The following is a 17035-nucleotide window of genomic DNA, read 5'->3' on the forward strand; positions in this document are numbered from 1 at the left end:
AATAGGACAGTAGGACAGGGACGGTAGGCATAATGGTGTGCCTATGTACCATTTATAATGGTGTACAGTATATGGATTATATAAATCCAATAAATCAATAAATCAATAATCAGAAAGAAAGAAAAAGAAAGAGAGAGAGAGAGAGAGAGAGAGAGAGTAAGTAAGTAAGTAAGTAAGTAAGTAAGTAAGTAAGTAAGTAAGTAAGTAAAGTAATGTAAGTAAGTAAGTAAGTAAGTAAGTAAGTAAGTAAGTAAGTAAGTAAGTAAGTAAGTAAGTAAGTAAGTAAGTAAGTAAGTAAGTAAGTAAGTAAGTAGTGGCCAAACTTTGGGGCAGTATTCTAGGTGTGACCTTATTAAGGCTTTTAGAGGGGTAGTAGTACCTCACGTGATCTTGACTGACTCCCTCTGTTAACGCAACAACTCCACCTAACCTGGGTGGGAAAAACCCTGCTATTCTCCGAAGGCGGGTAGCCTTGACCCCTTGCAAAGTGGGAATTATAAGGGAAATCAAGGCCGAGGTGAGGGTAGGAAGACCGGGACGTGCGAAGAAAGCCCCGCGAACGCCCACAGGGCCAGCGATTGTAACCTACCGAGTTAGAAAGCAGCTTCCTTTCCAAAGGCGGCAAGTTCAAACGTCGCGGGGCGACGGACACGCGTGTCGCTCAGTTACGTGTGAATGCGCGGGGACACTCGCGTTTGGGATCGAACCCTGTGTGTGTGTGTGATCCCTTCATTGTCGAGATTTCACACACACACACACACACACACACACACACACACACACACTTGAGCCACAGCAGTTTCGATCACCATCGGTTTTAAAATAAAGGAAGGAAAAGCCTCGATTTTACATTTAGATTCGCTGGAAGCCCACAGGAAAGACTGATTTAACTACGTCGAGAAAATTGCCCGGACGGTTTTGACCAACTTTGCGCAATTCTTCCCTTTCCCCACCGATCAATTTCCCCCCACCGTCCCCGCCCCGCCGCTTATTTTCTTTCCTCAAAGGGTAAAGGCGGACCGAAAGGGAAACTAGCGGCTTTTCCCGTCTGGCTTGGCAACGTTAGCGACGGAATTTCCTCGCTCTGCAGCCGCAGGGGACAAAACGAAGAGCGGACATCTGGGCTCGTCGGTGGCGCAACATGTTCCAGGAATTCTGGTTTTTCTCCAGCTTCGTGGCAGGTAGTGGGAAGGCGCTGCCGCTCGCTGCTGCCTGGGTTGGGGGCGGCGATCCAGCCCCGGGGATGAGTTGGGCGGGGAAGGGGGGGTGTCAAAGCATCTCTCTATCTCCCTCCTTTCCCACCTTCTCCCCCCCCCTCTCTCCACCTTCTCTCTCCTTCTGCCCACTTTCCAATACAGTACTTATTCCAACTTGCCATTATCGATTGTGTGCTGCTGAATTTTCTCCGGCGCTCTGGAGGTTAAAAAACATATAAGGAAACTTGGAATGTTGCGTTCAGATCGGGTTGCCGTGATGTAAATAAAGATGTTGAGACTCTTTTAGAAAGAGTCCAGAAAATAGAAGAGAAGAGAATTCTTTATTGACCAAGTGTGATTGGAGGCAGAAGGAATTTGTCATTGGTGCATATGGGGACGGAAGGCTAATTTATTTATTTATTTATTAGATTTGTATGCCGCCCCTCTCCGTAGACTCGGGGCGGCTCACAATACAATAAAACAATTCATGACGAATCTAATAATTTAAAAACATTAAAAAAAACCCATTTATACAGTGTATATATGAAGAACGGTTGCAGGAACTACCGTGGGTATGTCAATAATAATGATGATGATGATGGTGGTGGTGGTGGTGGTGATGGTGATGATAATGATAATAATAACAATAACAACAACAATAATAATAACTAGAAGGGACATGATAGCAGTGGATGGAAACCAATTAAGGAGAGAAGCAACCAGGAATAATAATAATAATAATAATAATAATAATAATAATAATAACAACAACAACAACAAAACAACTAAGCTATGCTATGCTATGCTATGCTATACTATACTATACTATACTATACTATACTATACTATACTATACTATATAATATATAGTGATACCTCATCTTACAAACTTAATTGGTTCCGGGACGAGGTTCTTAAGGTGAAAAGTTTGTAAGATGAAACAATGTTTCCCATAGGAATCAATGGAAAAGCGATTAATGCGTGCAAGCTCAAAATTCACCCCTTTTGCCAGCCGAAGCGCCCGTTTTTGCGGTGCTGGGATTCCCCTGTGACTCCCCTCCATGGGAAACCCCACCTCCAGACTGGAGGGGAATCCCAGCATCACAAAAATGAGCGATTCGCTGGCAACGGAAGTCCAGAGGTGGGGTTTCCCAGCGAAGGAAGCATCAGTGAAATCGCAGCATCACAAAAACACCAAAGTCCTCAAAACCCCTGGACCTCTGTATTTTTGCGATGCTGCGATTTCACTGAGGCTCCCCTCGCAGGGAAACCCCACCTCCAAACTTCCATTGCCAGTGAAGTGCCCGTTTAAACGGGTGCTTTGCTGGCAACGGAAGTCTGGAGGTGGGGCATCACAGCGGCGGCGGTGGGTTTGTAAGGTGAAAATAGTTTGTAAGAGGAGGCAAAAAAATCTTAAACCCCGGATTTGTATCTCGAAAAGTTTGTATGATGAGGCATTTGTAAGACGAGGTATCACTGTATATATATAATATAATATATATAATATATTATTATTATTATTATTATTATTATTATTATTATTATTATTATTATTCCTGGTTGCTTCTCTCCTTAATTGGCTCCCATCCACTGCTATCATGTCCCTTCTAGTTCTTAATAATAATAACAGTTAGAAAGGACCTTGGAGGTCTTCTAGTCCAACAGATGCTTATCTAACATCTTAAAAACTTCCAGTGTTGGAGCATTCACAACTTCTGGAGGAAAGCTGTTCCATGGATTAATTGTTCTATCTGTCAGGAAATGTCTCCTTAGTTCTAAGTTACTTAAATTTAGTAAACTTAGTAAACGTATAAATTTAATCTAGTTTATTTATTATTATTTATTTATTTGGACTCTTATGCCGCCCCACTCCCAGAGAACTGGGCGGCTCACAGCCAAATGCAATATAAAACACCCAAGTTATTGGAACACTGCTATCTTGTCTCCCCTGGTCCTTCTTTTCATTAAACTAGACCAGTGATGGCGAACCTATGGCACGGGTGTCACAGGTGGCATGCAGGTGGCATGCAGGTGGCATGCAGGCCATATCTGCTGGCACGTAAGCCACTGCCCTAGCTCAGCTGCAACGTGCATGTGTGTGCCGACCAGCTGATTTTGGGCTCACACAGAGGCTCTGGGAGGACGTTTTTGGCTTCCAGAGTGCCACCAGGGGAATGGAGGAGGACGTTTCTACCATCCCCTGGCTTTAGAGAAGCCCTTGGAGCCTGGGGAGGGCGAAACATGAACCTACTGGGCCCACCAGAAGTTGGGAAACAGGCCATTTCTGGCCTCCAGAGGGCCTCTGGGGAGTGGAGGAAGCTGTTTTCGCCCTCCCCAGGCATTGAATTGTTTGTTTGTTTGTTCGTTTGTTTGTTTGTTTGTTCGTTCATTCATTCATTCAGTTAGTTAGTTAGTCCAATACACAATGAGGGTTTTAGTGGGTATATATCTATATACACATAGTAAAATACATGATGAAGGTTATAGAGGAGATACTCATAGTAAAATATATCTAAGAAAAAATAGAAAAGAAGATATAGGAATAGAACATATCAATGAAAGAACAGAAGAGGAGATATAGGAGAGCAATAGGACAGGGGACGGAAGGCACTCTAGTGCACTTGTACTCGCCCCTTACAGACCTCTTAGGAATCTGGATAGGTCAACCATAGATAATCTAAGAGTAAAGTGTTGGGGGTTTGGGCATGACACTATGGATATATTTTACTATGAGTATCTCCTCTATAACCTTCATCATATATGAGTTCCATGCTTCGACAACTCGGTTACTGAGGTCATATTTTTTTGCAGTCAAGTTTGGAGCCGTTAATATTAAGTTTAAATCTGTTGTGTGCTCTTGTGTTGTTGTGGTTGAAGCTGAAGTAGTCGCCGACAGGCAGGACATTGCAGCATATGATCTTGTGGGCAATACTTAGATCTTCTTTAAGGCGTCTTAGTTCTAGGCTTTCTAGGCCCAGGATTGAAAGTCTAGTCTCGTAGGGTATTCTGTTTTGAATGGAGGAGTGAAGGGCTCCTCTGGTGAAGTATCTTTGGACATTTTCAAGGGTGTTAATGTCTGAGATGTGATATGGGTTCCAAACAGATGAGCTGTATTCGAGGATTCGAGGATGGGTCTGGCAAAAGTTTTGTAAGCTCTGGTAAGCAGTGTGAGATTGCCAGAGCAGAAGCTATGTAGGATTAGGTTTACAACTCTTGAAGCCTTCTTGGCTATGTTGTTGCAGTGGGCTTTTGCACTTAAATCTTTTGTTATTAGTATGCCAATTATAAATATTTTGTTATAATACCAATTATACTAATTGGTATTAGTATACCAATTATGGGTGTGGGTACTCGCACGTCTGTGATAGCGCATATGCATACTCTTTCGGCACCTGAGGAAAGAAAGGTTTGCCATCACTGAACTAGACAGACCCAACAATTCTAGGTTCTAGGATCAGACTTTAAAAACACTTCTTTAAGCTTTCTGTTTCATCTGCTGGGAAACCGCAGAAAAAAAGAAACTAGCAGGGTGAATTTGTGCAGGGAGAAAGGTAAGTGGGAATGACTGAGCCAGCCCCAGCCCTATGCCACAATTTTGTTGTGAGGATGAAAGTTTGAGCTTTGGAGGAATGCCAGTATACAAATATAGCATTGCATATTTATCGTGTTTTTAATCTCCATTTGCAGAAGTTTTTGCTTCCAGAGAAACTTTTGATGTTTCTTTACCCACGATTTCATAATTCCACAATTTGTACTTTCAGTTTTGTTTCCCCAATCATCTAGCTATTTCCAATCATTTTTATTATTTCTCCATACCCTTTCTATTTTTTGCAGATCTGGCTATTCCAGGGAAGGCAGAAAATAATATGTAAAGCAACCACAATATGTAAGCTAGAAAAATGGAAGGGGAAGTCACCAGAAAATTAAGATGCAAAACAAATTGTTTGTGGGTTGTTGGGTTTTTTTTAAAAAAATTCCCAGTTTGGAGGGCAGGGATTAATGAAGTCATTTTTCTGCCTGTTATGGAGCAGCAATGAATCAAACTATATGATATCCGAAAGCAAGCAGATTATTAAACATATGAAGAACAGTTGCTTGAATTGGGTCTGTCTAGTTTACTGAAAAGAAGGACTAAAGGTGACAGGATAACAGTATTCCAGTATTTGAGGGGCTGTCACAAAGGATCAACAGAGCCGGGGTGGCGCAGCAGGTAGAGTGCTGTACTGCAGGCCACTAAAGCTGACTGCTAGATCTGCAGGTCAGCGGTTCAAATCTCATCACCGGCTCAAGGTTGACTCAGCCTTCCATCCTTCCGAAGTGGGTAAAATGAGGACCCGGATTGTGGGGGCAATAGGCTGGCTCTGTTAAAAAGTGCTATTGCTAACATGTTGTAAGCCGCCCTGAGTCTAAAGAGAAGGGTAGCATAAAAATCGAAGAAATAAATAAATCGAAGAAATAAACCTATTCTCCAAAGCACCTAAAGGCAGGGCAAGAAACAATGGATGGAAATTAAACAAGGAGAGAACCAATCTGGAACTAAGGAGAAATTTCATGATAGTGAGAACAATAAACCAGTTAAATGTATTGCCTTCAGAAATTGTAGGTGCTCCATCACTTGAGGCTTTTAAGAAAAGACTGGACAGCCATTAGTCTGAAAGGGGCTTGGACTAGATGACCTCCAAAGTCCCTTCCAACTTTGTTACTCTGTGAAACCTCTGCATCTCTTTCCCTCCAAATGTTTGTCTTAAGAGTCCATTTATAAGACATAATAAGGATCTCTTTGAGCCAGTGGTTCTCAACCTTCCTAATGCCGTGACCCCTTAATACAGTTCCTCATGTTGTGGTGACCCCCAACCATAAGTCTAGTGCCAATTCTCCCAACAGAGCTTTAAGCTGATTGGCAGGAAGGTTAGAAGGACACCCACACTTTAAACGCCTGATTGGTCGGATTGTAAAAATATGTTCCAAGGCGCCAGAATAGAAGCTTTAGTTCGTAACACCATGGGAAATTTCTGTTTTCCCATGGTCTTAGGTGACCCCTGTGAAATGGTCATTCGACCCCCAAAGGGGTCCCGACCCCCAGGTTGAGAACAAATGCTCTGAGCAGAAGGCTTGTGTTAGACTGTAAAATTTAGAAGCTTCCTTCTTCCTTGTTTCTTTGTAATTCATGTTTGTGTCAAATTCGGAATAATGCCAGGTTTCCAAGTGATGAAACCCATTTAAAAAGAAATAAGCAAAGTCCATGTTCCAAAACAAATTCCTTTTTATTTATCCATTTCCCCCCCCAAATAAGACCCTGTCTTATTTTATTTTTTTTAAACTCAAAAGCCCGATGGTGCTTATTATCAGGGGATGTCTTATTTGGAGGGGAAACAGGGTAGGTAGATATCAAATTGGCAAAGCCTGTTGTAATTCTGGATCTGACACAAATCTGAATTACACCACATAATATTGTAAATTAGAAACGTCCCACAAAAGTCACAACCCCCAGTTAAAACAGAATCCACGTTGCCCAATGTCTTCAAACGCGACCTCCAGCTCTTAGCAGGGACAGCCTCTGTTCCTATGGGAAAGAAAGTCACCTAGCCAAAACATACCTCACTATCTATTCCCTCTTCTTACTTTAGACACAAGAACAGTTTTCCCCCCCGGATGCTATCACTCTGCTAAATAAATAATCCCCTCAACACTGTCCAACTATCTCCTAAATCTGCACTACTATTAATCTTCTCATTGTTCCCATCATCCATCTCCTCCCAAAAATGACTGAATGAGTGTAACTTTGTTGCTTGTATTCTTATGATTTATATTAACTGGTTCCTAATATGATTTGATTGCATATTTGTACCCGGACTATCATTAAGTGTTGTACCTTATGATACTTGACAAATGTATCTTTTATGTACTGTACACTGAGAGCATGTGCACCAAAGACAAATTCCTTGTGTGTCCAATTACACTTGGCCAATAAAGAATTCTATTCTGTTCTGTTCTGTTATATTCTATTTCATCCCATTCCATCCAATTCCATCCAATTCTATTCCATCCAATTCCATTCTATTCTATTCTATTCTATTCTAGTGAGCTGCCCCGAGTCTGCGGAGAGGGGTGGCATACAAATCTAATAAATAATAATAATAATAATAATAATAATAATAATAATAATAATAATAATTATTATTATTATTATTATTATTATTATTATGTTCTCTTCTCTTCTATTCTCTTCTATTCTATTCTCCTATTCCATCCCATCCCATCTCATCCCATCCTATTCTATTAAGAATGTGATGACCCCAGATAGAAAGAAAAAGAATAAATGAGCATAACATAGAGTTGTGGTGGCGAACCTATGGCACGTGTGCCCCAGGTGGTACACAGAGCCATATTGGAGAGCACACGAGACTTTGCCCTGTATCAGCTCCACTATGTGCTGGCCAGCTGATTTTCGGCCTCGGGAAAGGCCATTGCACCCTCCATCGTCTACAGGGAAGCTTCCCTGAAGGCCTGGTGGCAAAAAAAAATCACGCAACGGACAAACTGGAAGTTTGGAAAAACACACCTCTGGTTTGCTGTTGTGCTGTTTTCTGCACTCTGGAGCTTCAGGAAGCTTCCCTTAACCCTCCGAAGTATAAAAAACAGCACAACGGCAAACCGGAAATGCATTTTCCTGAACTTCCGGTTTACCCGTTGGGGCATTTTTTTTCACCTACCAGGCTTCAGTGAGGCCTATGCGCATGTGCTGGGGCGGGGGTGCAATGCGGGGTTGGTGCAAATGCGTGGGGAAGGAGGGAAGGGGTGTGGGCTCGTGCACACATGCTAGCACAGCCACACACACCCCTTGTGGCACGCAAACCCAAAAAAGGTTCGACGCCTTCTGCCGCAAGAATCCCAGCGACCGAAAAGATCCCACAGAGTTGGCCTTCTCCGGGTCCCATTGACTAAATAATGTTGTCTGGCGAGCCCCAGGGAAAGAGCCTTTTCTGTGGCAGCCCTCTGGAATCAACTCCCCCCGGAGATTAGAACCGCCCCTACCCTCCTTGCTTTTTGTAAGTTACTGAAGACCCACCTATGTCGCCAGGCATGGGGAAATTGAGATATCCCCAGGCTATTATGGTTTATGAATGGTATGACTGAGTTGTATGATTTTAATTATGGGTTTTTAGATTTTTAAAAAAATATTGGATTTGTCATTTGTTATTATTGTTGTGAGCCGCCCCGAGTCTTCAGAGGGGGTGGCATACAAATCTAATAAATTATTATTATAATTATCCCTGAATAGAGGTAAATAAAATGGCTACACATATGTTAATCTGATCCTACGTAGCTTCTGCTCTGGCAATCTCACACTACTGACTAGAGCCTACAAAACTTATGCCAGACCCATTCTCGAATACAGCTCATCTGTCTGGAACCCATACCACATCTCAGACATCAACACTCTCGAAAACGTCCAAAGATATTTCACCAGAAGAGCCCTTCACTCCTCCACTCGAAACAGAATACCCTATGAAAATAGACTATCTATCCTGGGTCTTGAAAGCTTAGAACTGCGGCGCCTAAAACACGATTTAAGTATTGCCCACAAGATCATATGCTGCAACGTCCTTCCGGTCAACGACTACTTCAGCTTCAACCGCAACAACACAAGAGCACACAACATATTCAAACTTAATATTAACCGCTCCAAACTTGACTGTAAAAAATATGACTTTAACAATCGAGTTGTCGAAGCGTGGAACTCATTACCGGACTCAATAGTGTCAACTCCCAACCCCCAACACTTCTCCCTTAGACTCTCCATGATTGACCTCTCCAGGTTCCTAAGAGGCCAGTAAGGGGCGTATATAAGTGCACTGATGTGCTTTTCGTCCCCTGTCCAATTGTCTTTCCTTATCTCATATGTGATATATATTCTCTCCTTATCTATCTATCTATCTATCTATCTATCTATCTATCTATCTATCTATCTATCTATATTATATATTTATATCATATATATTCTCTCCTTATCTCTTATATCATATATATTCTCTCCCTCCCATCTACTTCTCTTCTTTTTACTTTCTATCGTCATATATATTACTTAATGTCTATTCTCTTCCATATGTATTGTATATTGAACATAGAATAAATAAATAAATAAATAAATAAATAAATGCCAATTTTGAGTTCGATGCCCTCCCCCTTGGCAATTTCATAAAAAGGGTTCATATTTCATAACCAAAGCCAATTTCATCCCCTTCCTGTGCCTTGTAGTTATCGCCACCCAAAGTTTGGTCCATGATGGAACACCATCCTGTCCAAGAGGATCTATCCATGGCGGGAACATCTCTCTCTCTGACGGATATCGTCCAGGAAGTATCCTCACCTTTGCCTGCCCAGCTGGTACTTACCCATATCCCACACCCAGCCGGGTCTGCCAGCCAAATGGCCAGTGGACTCCAATGCATGTTCCTGGTGGAAGGCCAACCAAAGTAGCACGTTGCAGAGGTATGTATTAGGTCACTATTGACACATCGTGTTAATCAATTGTAACGATTTACAGCCAAACATTTCTTTCACTGAGCAAAGCAAGATAGTTGTCAAATGAGTTTTGCTCCCACTATTAGAATATTCATGAATTGGGAAAACCATGTTAACAAGGTTAGCCAATGAATGGGCATAGCAACTAAGTCAGCCAATGGGCGCTTACCACTTCTGAGTCTGTGCAGAGAATCGAAATTGAAAACTTTAAGCTTAAGATTTGGTGTGGCTCCAGCTCTCCCCTCTGCACTCTCCTCTCGGTGCTCTTTGCTGAAACGAAACAAAAACCTCAGAAGAGAAAGATTTAGGGGTAGTGAACAGTGCGGTCAGGCGGTAGGGAAAGCAAGTAGAATGCTTGGCTGCATAGCTAGAGGTATAACAAGCAGGAAGAGGGAGATTGTGATCCAACTGCATAGAGCGCTGGTGAGACCACATTTGGAATACTGTGTCCAGTTCTGGAGACCTCACCTACAAAAAGATATTGACAAAATTGAACGGGTTCAAAGATGGGCTACAAGAATGGTGGAAAGTCTTAAGCATAAAACCTATCGGGAAAGACTTAATGAACTCAATCTGTATAGTCTGGAGGACAGAAGGGAAAGGGGGGACATGATCAAAACATTTAAATATGTTAAAGGGTTAAATAAGGTTCAGGAGGGAAGTGTTTTTAATAGGAAAGTGAACACAAGAACAAAGGGGCACAATCTGAGGTTAGTTGGAGGGAAAGTTCAGAAGCCACACGAGAAAATATTATTTTACTGAAAGAGTAGTAGATGCTTGGAACAAACTTCCAGCAGACATGGTTCATAAATCCACAGTAACTGAATTTTAACATGTCTGGGATAAACGTATATCCATCCTAAGATAAAATACAGGAAACAGTATAAGGGCAGACTAGATGGACCATGAGGTCTTTTTCTGCCGTCAATCTTCTATGTTTCTAACTCTCCAGCTTGTGTTTACTTGAAGGAATAATGTGCTAATGGTATTGTAAATCCATCTGTTATTATGTTTGTAAATAAGTTATTGAATCCAGCTGAATCAGTCATCTGTGTGTGCTTCTCGTTTTGATTTTTTATGCAACAAACTTTAATACCTGCTTGATGGCCTATCTTGTCCCAGTTGTTACCTGAATCACTGCAGTTGTTCAGGTAGTGACGCGGTTGTTGAGTGGGTTGTCAGAAGGTCGCAAAAGTTGATCACGTGACCCCAGGACACTGCTACTCTCATAAGTATGAGTTGCCAAGTCTTTGAATTTTGAGCATGGGGATGCTGCAATGGTCATAACGGGCTGGTTCACTTCCTCCCATCTGCTGTGGGGGGAAGTGAACCAGCCCGTTATGACCACTGTGGTATCCCCATGCATCACTACCTGAACAACTGTGCATGTAGTCGCTATCTTGTTTGAGACTTTTTAATTTATACTTTTGTAATTTCCAGTGCCTAAAAATCTAGTTTGTTCAGTGGTTCCCACTGGGTGGCGGAGTATGTTTGCTTTTGATAAGCCGGAATTTATTTATTTATTTATTTTATTTATTTATTTTGTCCAATACACAATGAGGGTTTTAGTGGGTATATACTGTATCTATATACACATAGTAAAATACGTACATGATGAAGGTTATAGAGGAGATACTCATAGTAAAATATATCTAAGAAATAATAGAAAAGAAGATAGAGTAATAGAACATGTCAGTGAAATAATAGAAGAAGAGATATAGGAATAGAAGAAAGGTATAGGAGATATAGGAGAGCAATAGGACAGGGGACGGAAGGCACTCTAGTGCAATTGTACTCGCCCCTTACTGACCTCTTAGGAATCTGGATAAGTCAACCATAGATAATCTAAGGGTAAAGTGTTGGGGGTTTGGGGGTGACACTATGGAGTCCGGTAATGAGTTCCACGCTTCGACAACTCGGTTACTGAAGTCATATTTTTTACAGTCAAGTTTGGAGCGGTTAATATTACGTTTAAATCTGTTGTGTGCTCTTGTGTTGTTGTGGTTGAAGCTGAAGTAGTCACCGATAGGCAGGATGTTGCAGCATATGATCTTGTGGGCAATACTTAGATCTTGTTTAAGGCGTCTTAGTTCTAAGCTTTCTAGGCCCAGGATTGAAAGTCTAGTCTCGTAGGGTATTCTATTTCGAGTGGTGGAGTGAAGGGCTCTTCTGGTGAAGTATCTTTGGACATTTTCAAGGGTGTTAATGTCTGAGATGCAATATGGGTTCCAAACAGATGAGCTGTTTTCGCGGATGGGTCCGGCAAAAGTTTTGTAAGCTCTGGTAAGTAGTGTGAGATTGCCAGAGCAGAAGCTACGTAGGATTAGGTTTACAACTCTTGAAGCCTTCTTGGCTATATTGTTGCAGTGGTCTTTGGCACTTAAATATTTTGTTATTAGTATACCAAGGTCTTTAACCGAGTGGGGATTATCTGTGATAATTTGATTATTCAGTTCGTATTTGGAGTTCAGATTCTTCTTCCCAATGTGTAGGACAGAGCATTTGCTAGTTGAGAATTGGAGTTGCTATGTGTTAGACCACTCAGAAACAGCGTCAAGGTCTTTTTGGAGAGTAGTTGTTATTTATTCTTGAATGCTGGTCTGTTTGCATGAATGGGTTATCATCAGCCAAGGTCTCTATAATGTCTTCATTCTGTATTCATTTAAAACCATCACATTTCCTGATACCTGTTGGCATGTTTACTTCTTTTTCCTCTTTATCAGTTCTTATTTCTGCTTATGCAATGGTAGGAATTTCCTAGGCAATCCCAGAATGCCATTACAATCACACGTGCCAATATCGAAAGTCCGAAAGATAACACAAGAAAACCCTGCACAAATTCCATATTTATTTTCCTCCTTGAAATGTTTGGAAAGGGAAGGGCAGTGAACACTTATCCAAACAATGGGGCATGTAGAGTTAGCTGGAAATTACAAAAGTATAAAATAATAATAATAATAATAATAATAATAATAATAATAATAATAATTTATTAGATTTGTATGCCACCCCTCTCCGAAGACTCAGGGCGGCTCACAACAATAATAAAAAAAACAATATTATAGCGAAACAAATCTAATATTAAAAAAGAAGCATATAAAACTCTGTCATATTTAAAAACCAAACAAAACATACATGCCAAACATAAAATACAAAAAAGCCTGGGGGAAAGGTGTCTCAACTCCTCCATGCCTGGCGGTATAGGTGGGTCTTGAGTAGTTTACGAAATTAAAAAGTCTCAAACAAGATATCAACTACATGCACAGTGCCAGAAACTCGGCTTCTGCATATGCTCAGATGGAAAAAAAAATCCAAAGGTTGAAAAAAAAGAAGAAAAAAAGAAGAAGAAGAAACCCACAAATAATATGGCAGCCGTATGCACAGTGCTGGAAACTTGACTTCTGCACATGCTCTGAAGGATTTTTAAAAAAAAAATAAAAGTAAAAACAGCCTGAAAACAAGAAGGCGACTGCATGCAGAGTGCTGAAAACTCAGCTTCTGGACATGCTCAAAATTTAAAAAATAAAAATAAAAAATTCAAAAAAAATTCACAAAGATTTTTTTAAAAAATGGCAATGCCCATGGACTGGCACGGACCAAACCGATTCTGTGATGTCATTGTGAGATCACCAGCCCATCACTACTGGTTCAGGCGGACTGGTCCGAACCAGAAGGAAACCATCCCTGGATCATGTATGAAAAACAACAATGTCACTGCCAGAATAGAATAGAATAGAATACAGACTGTATAGTCTGGAGGACAGAAGGAAAAGGGGGGACATGATCGAAACATTTAAATATATTAAAGGGTTAAATAAGGTCCAGGAGGGAAGTGTTTTTAATAGGAAAGTGAACACAAGAACAAGGGGACACAATCTGAAGTTAGTTGGGGGAAAGATCAAAAGCAACATGAGAAAATATTATTTTACTGAAAGAGTAGTAGATCCTTGGAACAAACTTCCAGCAGACGTGGTAGATAAATCCACAGTAACTGAATTTAAACATGCCTGGGATAAACATATATCCATCCTAAGATAAAATAGAGGAAATAGTATAAGGGCAGACTAGATGGACCACGAGGTCTTTTTCTGCTGTCAGTCTTCTATGTTTCTAATAGAATAGAATAGAATAGAATAGAATCCTTTATAGTCACTTCAAATCGGCATCCATTAAAATAAAATTATGTTGCATAAACTTTCAAACATTTTCTAAATGAATGGTTGGAAGTTGAGGACTATCTCTAGAGGCTCTTTAGTTTGTTCAGTGGTTCCCATTGGGTGGCGGAGTATGTTTGCTTTTGATAAGCCGGAATGTTTGATTTATTCTTGAATGCTGATCTGTTTGCATGAATGGGCTATCAGCCAAGGTCTCTATAATGTCTTCATTCTGTATTCATTTAAAACCATCACATTTCCCGATACCCATTGGTATTTTTACTTGTTTTTCCTCTTTATCAGTTCTTATTTCTGCTTATGCAATGGTAGGAATTTCCTAGGCAATCCCAGAATGCCATTACTATCGAAAGTCTGAAAGATAACATAAGAAATCCCTGCACAAATTCCATATTTATTTTCCTCCTCGAAATGTTTGGAAAGGGAAGGGCAGTGAACACCTTTCCAAACAATGAGGCATGTAGAGATAGCTGGTCAACAATGAAAATTTCACATAATTTTGCAATGATTTCTTTAAAAATTAGCAAAGATGTAAACACTTGCAATAATATTGTCCTTTGCTGGAGTCCCACACGGACTGAAGGACTTAATTGGCCTTTCCCATCTTTTGGACCAGGTTTCATAGCAAAGATTAGTTACAGGCAATCCTTATTTATCAATACATCCGGAACCGCCTTCTACCGCATGAATCCCAGCGGCCGATAAGGTTCCACAGAGTTGGCCTTCTCCGGGTCCCATCGACCAAACAATATCATTTGGCGGGCCCCAGGGGAAGAGCCTTCTCTGTGGCGGCCCCGGCCCTCTGGAATCAACTCCCCCCAGAGATTAGAACGGCCCCCACCCTCCTTGTCTTTCGCAAATTACTCAAGACCCACCTTTGTTGCCAGGCATGGGAGAGTTAGGATATTCCTTCCCCTAGGCCATTACAAGTTATGTATGGTACGTTTGTGTGTATGTTTGGTTTTTTATAATAAGGGTTTTTAGTTATTTTATTAAATTGGATTGTTACATGTTGCTTTTTTTATCATTGTTGTTAGCCACCCCGAGTCTGCGGAGAGGGGCGGCATACAAATCCAATAAATAATAATAAAATAAATAATAATAATAATTTATTATTTATTTATTTAATTTATATGTAGCCCAACTCCTAGTTTAGCTGTTAAGCTGCATCAACAGGGAGATACACTCCAAGACTAAGGAGGTATTAATAGCACTCTATAATGCCCTAGTCAGACCACACCTACAGTACTGCATTCAATTTTGGCCAACCCACTACAAAAAGGACATTGAAACTCTAGAGAAAATACAGAAAAGAGCAACTAAAATGTTAAAGGGATGGAAACCAAGACATATGAAGAGAGGTTGCTGGAATTGGGCATGGATAGTTTAGCAAAAAGGAGGGCCAGAGGGGACACGATAGCAGTATACAGGTACTTGAGGGGTTGTCACAGAAAGCAGGGGGTCACACTATTTTCCAGGGCACCAGAGGGCCAGACCAGGAGCAACGGATGGAAACTGACCAAGGAGAGATTCAACCTGGAAATAAGGAGGAACTTTCTGACTGTGAGAGCGATCAACCAATAGAATGGTCTGCCAGCAGAGTTTGTGAACGCCCCATCACTTGACATATTCAAAAGAAAATTGGACTGGTTGGGTTTCCTGCTTGAGCAGGGGGTTGGACTTGATGACCTGCAAGGTTCCTTACAATCTAATAATAAACAAACAAACAAACAAACAAACAAACAACAGTTCATTTTGTGACCATTTGAAATTACAATAGCACCGGAAAAAATGACTTATGACAGTTTTTCACACTTACCAACCGGTGCAGCACTGCCAGGATCCCATGATCCAAATTTAGATGCTTGGCAATGGACTCGTATTTCTGATGGTTGTAGTGTCCGGAAGTCATGTGATCTCAGGGTTGAAATGTTACTGGTTCAGGATGGTTCGCCCAAACAGGTAGTAAAAAATGCTACTGTTTTGCAGAACCGGAAGTAAAAAATACTAAGAAAGGTTTTTTTTAAAAAAAGTTCATACAGTTGTACGTTGCACAACTAATGTCCAGAATTAACTATATGATGGCGATGGTGGATCTCTCTGCCTACCCCATATCACAGGGTTAGTGGAACAAGTGCTATGGAGTCCCAAAGGTACTTTTTTCCAAAAGGACTTTGTTTTTCATCTTCAAGACGTTTGTTTTTCTCAGTTCTGGTTCAGAACTGAAGAAACTTCTTGGATGAAAAGCAAAATGTCTTCAAGGAAAAACCTAAATCCAAGTTGCTTTTTGAAAAAGCACTTTTGGCACTATCTTTTTTTTTTTTTGAAATATTTTTATTGGTTTTGCACATAAGAATTACATAAACAAACATAAAACGGTGCACAGTGCATGTGCCCATCACCCGACTGACAATCCCACCACCACCACCACCAATTGCGGGGGGTTCAAATATTTACTAGTTTATATTCTTTTATTTTCATAGCTCTACTTTGCATTTATTATTATTAGAAGAGTGATTGGAGTTTATTTTTCACATTTTCGTCGCAAATTCTACTCAGCATATAATCTTTCACCTTATTCCATTGTACCATCAGCTTCTCCAATTTATTTTCGTCAAAGTTGTTTAATCTTATTTCCATGATTTTTCGAAACCTACAAATCCTTAGTTTTTTGACTCACTTTTGTCACTATCACGACCTGGATGACTGAGAATCTCCATCGATTGCTAGGGGGAAAAGGCAAAATATAACTTATATATTTGAAACATAATCTGTACTTTCATTGTACTATTTTAATTCTGTGCCTGCAGTTTGGATCTTTTAGTCATGATCTCTCTCTCTCTTTCTCCCTCTCCCCCCCTCTCTTTTATTTATTTGTTTATTTTGTCAAGTATGTAGGTGGTATACAAAGATATAATAATATTTATATACATGATACTAGTAAAAGAGAAACATTGGGACAGGGGACGGAAGGCACTCTGATGCACTTATGCACGCCTCTTACTGACCTCTTAGGAATCGGGAGAGGTCAACAGTGGATAGTCTAAGGCTAAAGTTTTGGGGGTTAGGTGGTGATACTACAGAGTCTGAAAGTGAGTTCCATGCATCAACTTCTCGGTTACTAAAGTCATATTTCCTGCA

At 40.7% G+C, this 17035-nt stretch overlaps 1 protein-coding gene across 1 annotated transcript in view; it reads left to right on the forward strand.

Moving 5' to 3' along the window:
* The first annotated feature begins 986 nt into the window (after positions 1–986).
* C2 (complement C2) overlaps positions 987–17035 on the forward strand; it is an 82279-nt gene continuing 66230 nt past the window's right edge. The window contains exons 1-2 of the mRNA XM_070737646.1: positions 987–1181; positions 9456–9689. Coding sequence (XP_070593747.1) covers positions 1142–1181; positions 9456–9689 — 274 coding nt within the window. The 5' untranslated portion in view covers positions 987–1141. The remainder of the gene's footprint in view (positions 1182–9455; positions 9690–17035) is intronic.

Source organism: Erythrolamprus reginae, chromosome 2, assembly GCF_031021105.1.
Source record: "Erythrolamprus reginae isolate rEryReg1 chromosome 2, rEryReg1.hap1, whole genome shotgun sequence".
In the NCBI taxonomy this organism is placed as follows: domain Eukaryota; kingdom Metazoa; phylum Chordata; class Lepidosauria; order Squamata; family Dipsadidae; genus Erythrolamprus; species Erythrolamprus reginae.